Source organism: Gavialis gangeticus, unplaced genomic scaffold (assembly GCF_001723915.1).
Source record: "Gavialis gangeticus isolate Ggan-Ray unplaced genomic scaffold, GavGan_comp1, whole genome shotgun sequence".
Taxonomy (NCBI): domain Eukaryota; kingdom Metazoa; phylum Chordata; order Crocodylia; family Gavialidae; genus Gavialis; species Gavialis gangeticus.
The window spans coordinates 24,879,752-24,888,151 of record NW_017729006.1 but is presented as its reverse complement, the minus strand read 5'-3'; the positions used below and the strand labels follow the sequence as shown (position 1 = coordinate 24,888,151).

General features: G+C 41.7%; 1 protein-coding gene across 1 annotated transcript in view; it reads right to left on the bottom strand.

Annotated features, from left to right (window-relative positions):
• The window catches only part of CCDC129 (coiled-coil domain containing 129), a 113,691-nt gene that overhangs the window by 67,207 nt on the left and 38,084 nt on the right, over positions 1-8,400 (bottom strand). Inside the window, exons 5-7 of the mRNA XM_019508996.1 lie at positions 3,036-3,069; positions 2,136-2,222; positions 1,428-1,630 (exon numbers count right to left, since the gene is read on the bottom strand). Coding sequence (XP_019364541.1) covers positions 1,428-1,630; positions 2,136-2,222; positions 3,036-3,069 — 324 coding nt within the window. The remainder of the gene's footprint in view (positions 1-1,427; positions 1,631-2,135; positions 2,223-3,035; positions 3,070-8,400) is intronic.

The window sequence follows — 8,400 nt, the reverse complement described above, 5'->3', positions numbered from 1 at the left end:
CAATATGTACCAAATAAAGCTAGTCAAAAGGGGAGACATTACAAAATATTCTCTCTGAAACATCTCCCATTTACATTTAAAATATTGCAGTTTGAGGCCAGTGTTTAACCTTGAGAAGAGATCCTTACTGCTCTCTGAATATGCTTATGGTTACTAGAAAGTAGGTTGGAACATCTTGACACTACAGAATGCATCTATTTGTATGAGAAGGGGCAGCATGCTGTAAACAAGAAAATAAAAGTGAATGCAGTGAAGAATTCTACCTATTTTAGTTTTGTATGGGACACAGAGTACTTGGACTATACTAAGGAATATAATTCCAGCCTCTGGTACCATTCCTCCTGTTTGGTACACTTGCATATTACACTACAAATAATTCCATTACTGAATGAAAATGGAGATAAGAGTTTGACCCATGGAAACTATGAAGTGTGACCATGACCACAATAAAGACCAATAGATTTTCATAATGACAATGACTTTCACCTGCTAATTGCTGTATTGAGTTTATAACTGCAATTTGAGATAAAGCACCTCTTTAAGCAGACGTCCCAACTGACCCTCCCAAAACTTCAAGTGATAGACAATTCACCTTGTGTCTATATAAATTATTCCAATGACAAATGACCCTCACCATATAACATTTATATCTTCAGTTTAATTATTTATTCTAGCATCAGAACCCAAACATTGAATATTATTTTTGTATCTTCTAGATTAAAGAGCCTGCTAGCATCAGAATTTTTTCTTCCAGGTAGGCATTCTTATTGACCGTGATTAAGTCACCTCTTAACCTGCTCCTTGATAAAATAAAAAATGACCCTCTAATATTTCTCAGCATTTCAACTGTTTTCCAGGCTTCAAATTATTACTAAAACTTTTTTCAATCTTTTCCAATTTCTCAACGCCCTTGGAGGGTGGAACAATACAAGGTATAACCATGTTTAAAAAATTACTGTAAAAGCCTGTGTCCCCAAGTGATATTAACAGCATTATATTAAGATAACTGTAGCATGGTTTTCCCTTGGGTCAAGATCTTGTCTGTGAAGTGCACTTGATATGTGGTTGCTACAAAATAACACACACAAATAAATAAAAGGCCAGGCTTATCCCTCTTAAATAATGAAAGATTAATGGACTTCTAATATAATATTCACCTATATCTTTCTGCACATGTGCTCTATAAAACAGTTATGTCAGAGGACCTGACTAGAAACACTGTTAAACAGAATTAGTTGTATTTTGACAATATCAGGAAACAATTAAACAGTACCTCTGCATCATGTTGATGTCCCCCTAAATACAGTATTGGGACCTCATGCATCTTCTCTCTTAACACCCTTTTCCCCTTGCTCCAAGTCCTCCACATTTTCATAGTTCCACCACTGCTGAAATTCAACCTGCTTCCACAGGATTTCCCTGCTTACCATATAAATCAGGATTCTCAACGTCCATACGCTGCTTTTGAGCTTCCAGAAAGACACAGATATTGATCCCTTTGGCTACGGAAGCACTACTGAGGAATCGAGAAGGGAGTTTAGTGCAGATGTCAGGTTCTTCTTTACCAAACCCCAAATCCAGTAGAATCTCAACTGGATCCTTTTCCCAGAGCTGCAGCAATTCAGTGATGCTGTGTTGAAAACATTAAAATAATTCATATAACTCTCTTCACATTGCCCTTCTCTTTGTTTAGCTATTACATGATTTAACCCTTTATCAACAACTCCCTCTCTATCCACCACATCCTCCCACTAATACTTGATTAACATTGGAAACATTAACAAATATGAAGACTGAATTCCTCTTCCTGTCCATATAATAGCTAAGGCCTATGCTACCACAGATTAGCCTTTCAGAGTACCCCAAAAAGATGTCCAACCTTCCCCTGATTACTGAACCAAAGTCGACTGAAGTCACTGGTAATCCAACTATTGACAGCAATGAATTTTGGAGCAGTTACCCAATAATCAGTAGAGGACCATCTTTGCTCTCACCAAACCAAATGAGAAGACTTCAGTGGATATTGGGCCAGGTATATCTTTTTTTTTTCCATAGTGCATTTGTTATTTTTTAACATTCTCTAAATTGGACTAATTATTACTATGTTGGATTTAAAACATCTAAACTTTACTAACCTAGTGGGTGCACTAGTAAGAGAATAAGACGAGTTGAAACTATTCCATCTTGACATAACAGGACTTTCTGCAAACTGATGCAGGCATCTACAGTAGTTGGAAGAAGCAACAATGAAATGTGTTTACTCTTGTGGCCCTCTGGGATGTCATTATGATTTTTTTCTAGAGTAAACATTTGCATTTTGTCTTTGTGTATAATGATACATAATAGCAACGTCTTTGAAGAAGAGCATGTATGATACTGTGGCAATCTCAAGAACAGTATGTTACAGTAGGTGTCAGAACGTAGGTGTTAGGTACCAGTAAATGCTAATTATAAAGGTGGCAAAATGTCTCACTTTTGACAGATGGTGGCTCTTTGGGGAACCTTTCAGGAGCACACTTTCTCTAGCCACCTACTTCTAAAAGATATAATTGCTGTTAACAAAGTTTCAGAGGGAGTAGGCACAGTGAGTAGCAGTAACAGCAGGAACAACATCTCAAAATAATTTCTTAACACGGTTAAGCTTTTTGATTTTAACTAATAATCTGGATATAGATGACTTAAGGAGTTATTCATTGTAAAAGGAATAATTTGTAACCTGTCACTCTTTACTCATATTAGTTACAAATTTCGTGCTTCTATACTAGATACACTTAACTTTATTCATGTGCACCTAGAACGGTTAATGGCAATTATATGTTTTGGATGAAAAAGTGATCTTTTTTTACCCTTCCAGCTTGTCCTGTAACAAAGAGCTTAACCAAGCTTTACATGCTACCTAGAGGTGCTGTACTTTGATACTAAAGTTAAAAATCTATGTACATAATCAAATTGCTACTTTAAAAAAAGTGAAACGGAAAATTCCTTCTTTTGAAAAACTGAATAGATGGTATAGCTATGCAGTGTCTGAAACCTACCTCATATAGCTTTGCACAGTCATCTGTACCATTCCTGATTGAGACAAGAAAACTGAAAATAAATATATTTATATATATAGAAAGTTTATAGGTTTACTTTCTTATGCCCCTCAGAACAGAAATGTCTAATTAAAAAAATTAAACATATGTAAGATTTATTTCACTGATATGAAACCAATACCTTGGGGTGTGTAAAGAAGCTGCCTTTTTCACCATGACTTACAGCACTTTAAACATGGGTAGAGCACTTTAAATTAACCTTTATTAAATGAGGTATTAAATTTGAAGCGTTGTATTTTATTGCACATTATCAACCTATAGCGCTTCAGATAACTTCTGTATGCTGGTTAAATTTCTGACCAGTGGAGAAGCCTCAAGAGGCTGTGGAGCACCCCCTGCCTCCTAGCCTGGAAAGTGCAAAGAGGCTCAGAGCTTCTCTCCGCCCCACCAGACATTGCACTTCTGTTATGTTTAAGAATGCTGTAACTTTATAGTGCTATAAAAAGTGCTCTAAATTACAGTGCTGTAAAATGTGCATAGAGCACTTCTGTACACACCCTTAATTAGTGTGTGTGTGTGTGTGTGTGTGTGTGTGTGTGTATTCTGGCCTATATATAAAGAGAGATTGGCCCTCCCGCTGATTTGTTCTAGGCACAGATGATAAATTTACCAAAATATTACATTGGATTAATTGTTAGAAAGATAGATTCCTTTGAACTTGATGGACCTTTAAGAGCATATACCAGATTCCTTATACTTAAGTGAAAGAATTCTTAAGGGAGCTTCCTTTGAATTGTAAAATTGCTGAAAGACATAGCTAAACAATTTGAGAAGCAAACAGATAGAATCTTAAGTATTCTAGAGTTTTGATTATCACCCTCTTCTGAAGAGTTTTCTAATAAAACTATCTTAATTTAAATTAAAGTCATAGTCTTAGCTTACACTGATATAATCTTTCTGGCTGTCTCTACATAAGACACATACTGTGCAGTAGGTCATTATTACTGCACAGTAGCTCATTAGTACTGTGCAGTAGCATCACAGGGTATGAACTGTGACATGACACTAGTGCACAGTAGTAATGAGCTACTGCGCAGTCAGCATCACCAGGAAGCCATGTGGGGATGCTGTGCAAGTACTGAATGACTGCACAGTCAGCATCTCATGTAGATGTGGCCTCTGTGTAGGAAAGACTAACAGATCTAATGAAGTACCCAGAGAAATATTTCCATCAATTGCACCGCTCACTTCTGTAAACTGGCAAGATAAGGATGCAGTGTGTGGTGTTTGTATCTACTAACTTCTGTTTCCAACAATGAAATAACACATTCCTGGAAAAGCTCGTCTTGTTTTTTATCAGTTTGCCATACACATTCTTATGGCTTGCCCACTACAAAGACACGCATCCAAATTAGAAGTGTAAAGAATATTGATGTCCCATCCTCACTGAAGTAACATAAACCAGAGCCTCTAATAGGAATCTCCAAGCACAATTTGTGTAAGATTCTGCTTTTTGACTCCTAATATAATTTACACCCTTTCTTAGTTTCATGCAATCAAAATCTGTGTATACTTTACAAATTTACTAGGTGTTCTCAAAGATAAGAGAAATCAAAGAGTTCTTCTAGTTCCATCTTTCAAAAGAACTTGATATGCTGCCACCAGAAACTTAACTTGGAAATGAAATGATCAATAGCTGATGCTATTGGGAGTGAAATTCCAGAATCCTGGAACTGCTGGAGTAGTCATGGAATATAATGTAACTAGCCTGTCAGCAAAAGTCATCCTTGCTGAGGATACCTACTGCATAGTAGCTTTCATCCATGGGTAAGGTCTCCACTTCCTCCCTCTCTTGAATTTTTATGAGAAAGTACTTATTCAGTACTTATCAGGCAGACTGATATTTTGAGATATTACACGTTCTTTTCTATACATCTCATTACAAGAAGGCCATAGTAGAAGTTACATTTCTTGATTTTTTTTCTATGCTAGGCACTAGAAACATTTAATTTGATGACTGTCTGACTTGGAGGATGCTGTGAGGGGAAATAATGCCCTTTCAAAAACAAACAGAAAGACTGGAGAATGCACATTGTAGACTTACGGCAATATCTATTGTTTCAGGGTGGCTAGGGCATCTTAAGAGATGAGGTCTGAATAAGAACAGGGTATTAGGCAAAACGATACTTTGGAGACCCACACCTCTCGATTGTGAAGAAATAACAATTTGAGCATATGGTGTTAGAATATGAACATTACTAAACAATAATTGGGGTTCAGAATAGTGTTCAGGATGTGAAAACTTTGGGGGATATATGTGTCTGTGTCTGACAGGGAATGGAAGTTTGGGTTTCTGGCTGCCTTTTAAATACTTCCATCCCTAGCATAACGTGTACCTGTTAAAACCAGATGACAAGAAAGGCAGGGAGACTGTGCAAGAATCAGAAGTGTTTAAATCAACTTGAAGAGCCAGATCCTTCATATCTTAATGTAAATCAAACATAGATAGCTCTGTTGGCTTTGACTAAGATACGTCCATGTTCATTAGCAGAGAATGACCCTGAGGCCACATACAGACATTCAAAAAAACAGGGGAGGAATCAATCCAAGTGACCTAGTTTAAATTGGGAGTGAACAATATATATTTTTTCCCTTGTGGGGTGGGGGGGTGCAGGCAGGGGGCACTCCTGCATGCTTCCCAGCATGCCCTGCCAGACACTGCTAAGTGCAGCTGAGCTCCCTGGCCATACCTGATTGGCTGCCGGGCATGGGCAACCACTCCCCAGCCCCCTGCTGCCTTACAGCAAACCCTCCCCCGCATCCTACCCAGAGGCTTCCAGAAGAGTTCCAGAGCTAGTGCCCTCCCTTACTAATTGCATGTGTCTCTGTGTCCCAGTCTGCCCACAAACCACCATGGCACACCACCACCCATGCCGCCCAAGCACACGGACCCAGAATCTGCAACATGTCCTGCTTGTCACCTTGCACAAGTCTTGCCGAAGGCTGCAGGATATCACATGCAACCTTCTGGAAATGACCTGGCAGCTGGTTGCCATGGTATGTGGCTTCCCCATCCCCGAGCCAGCAGCCAGTTGTCCCATGAAGGGCCAGCTACTGCACCCTGCACCCATCAAGCATCTCAGATTAAACTACCAACTTCCAAGTGGCTGATGAGAATGAGGTCACAGGATGCCACAGACACTAGAGGTTCTCTGGCACTACCTCCAAACCATTCTGGGCTAGCACCACCAGCAACAACAAGTAGGAGTGGATCATTTTGGACACCTGGGACAAAAAACAGTGGGTCCAGACCTTCTACATGTCCGGGCCATCTTCAAAGACATTGTGCACCAGGACATCAGCATGTGGTGATCACTCACTCCAGAGAAGTGGGTGACCATTGCCATCATGAAGCCAGCCACCCTCAGCAGTCTCCACTACATCACCAACCAATTCAGTGTGGACAAGTACTCATCAACCTGCAGGAGGTGGTCACCAGCTTCTGCTGCATGGGCTTCCCCAACTGTGTGGGGGCCACAGACAGCACCCATATCACCATCCTCTGCCTTCCTCAAGGTGCTCAAGAATCCATCAACCTCAAAAGCTAGTTCTCCATTGTCCTGCAGGGCATCATCAACCACCAGAGTGCTTCATAGTTTCATAGTTTCTAGGGTCGGAAGGCACCTGAGCAGATCATCTAGTCCGACCCCCTGCCATGGCAGGAAGAGCACTGGGGTCAAATGACCCCAATAAGGTGGTCATCCAACCTCCTCTTAAAAACCCCCAGGGTGGGAGCCTGCACCACCTCACCTCGTCCACATCTTTGCCAGTTTGGCAAACAATGCCCATGATGTTGTGTCTTCTGTAAGTCCCCCCTCTCCCAGATGAAGAATAACAGATGCTACACTCCAAAAATCCCCAGTTGCATCACTGGCACCATCATCATCACTCCCGCCATCATCAGGGACCTGTCTTTCCTCCTCCTGCTGTGGCTCATGAATCCCTCCAGTGGGGCAGCTGAATCACTGAAAGGAGTACTTCAACTATTAGGGGCATACATCAGGGCCAGGGAGAGCATCTGTTCACCTAGGCCCCCCAAGGGAGGACAAAAAACAATGGGCACAAACTAATTGAAGATTGCTTCAGAGTGGACATAAGGAAAAACTTCTTTACAAGTTGAGTACCAATAGTTTGGAACAGGATCCTCCAGAACTGGTATAGTCACCCATCCTGGCAATCTTCAAAAAGTGTCTTGACACCCACCTTGCTGGGGTCATCTGACCCCAGAAATCTTTCCTGCCCAAATGTAACATTAAGGTCCCTTTCAGTGCCTAACATCCATGAAACTATGAAACTACTCCTGAGCATGTGCCACATGACTGTGGACTATACCCTCAGCCACCTCAAGGTGTGCTCGTAGACTCTCAGCATGTGTCTCAAGGTGGAGGAAGAGAACATGCTATGCCTCATTATTACTGCTGTATGCATCCTCAACAACACCTGAGAGACCAGGGTAGGGGCACTGTCCAGGACTGGGATAGAGCCACAATTGTTGCTTGAAGGGTCAGTACAGTAACTGCCTGCACTGTGATACTGTGCTTGGCTCTCATGGACTTTCTCCAGGGAGCACATAAGATGGGGATGATGGTAGTGCAAGCCTCTCCAGATGCACAACCTGGGAGTAGGACAGAATCAGCTCAGATAACAGTTCCCATTCAGGACTCCTGCCATCACATCTATGCTTTTCTTAGACTGGAATGGAGGGAAGGATGATGGGAGGCAGAGGGGCTGTTTGACAAGAGGGAATTTTTCATGTTCCTGTTGAACTGCAACTCCAGCAGTTCTCATAAATAAATGCATGTTATCTCCTTTCCCTGACCTCAGTGTCCTCTCTGTCATGTGATATCACAGTGCTGCCAACCAGGGCAGGGTGCAGATGGCTGGCACTTGTACCTGTTTTTTACATTTTGCCTGCAGAGCTCAATAAACTCTTTTAGTGCCTTTCCATGAGTGCTGTGGGGGCTGGGGAGTGGTTTCAGCACCAATGCTCTGAGCAGCTGGGAGAAGGCTCATCTTCCCCCAGTAGCTGAGCGTGGCCCTGAGAGATACAGAGGATAGGGAGGTGTGAATGAAGCAGATTTATGTTCCCACAGGGTGAGAGATGGGCTGGTAACTGGCCTGGTAAAGGCCAGGCAGGGGTCTTGGTGCCTCAGTTGCACTCCAGAAAGGGAGGGAGGGAAGGGGTGACTGGTCTGCCCAGTGCTGAAAGACAGAAACTTCTTGAGCAAGTTCATAGACATTAGGGTTGGAAGGAACCTCAGAAGATCATTGAGTCCAGCCCCCTGCCCCAGGGGCAGGAAGTCAG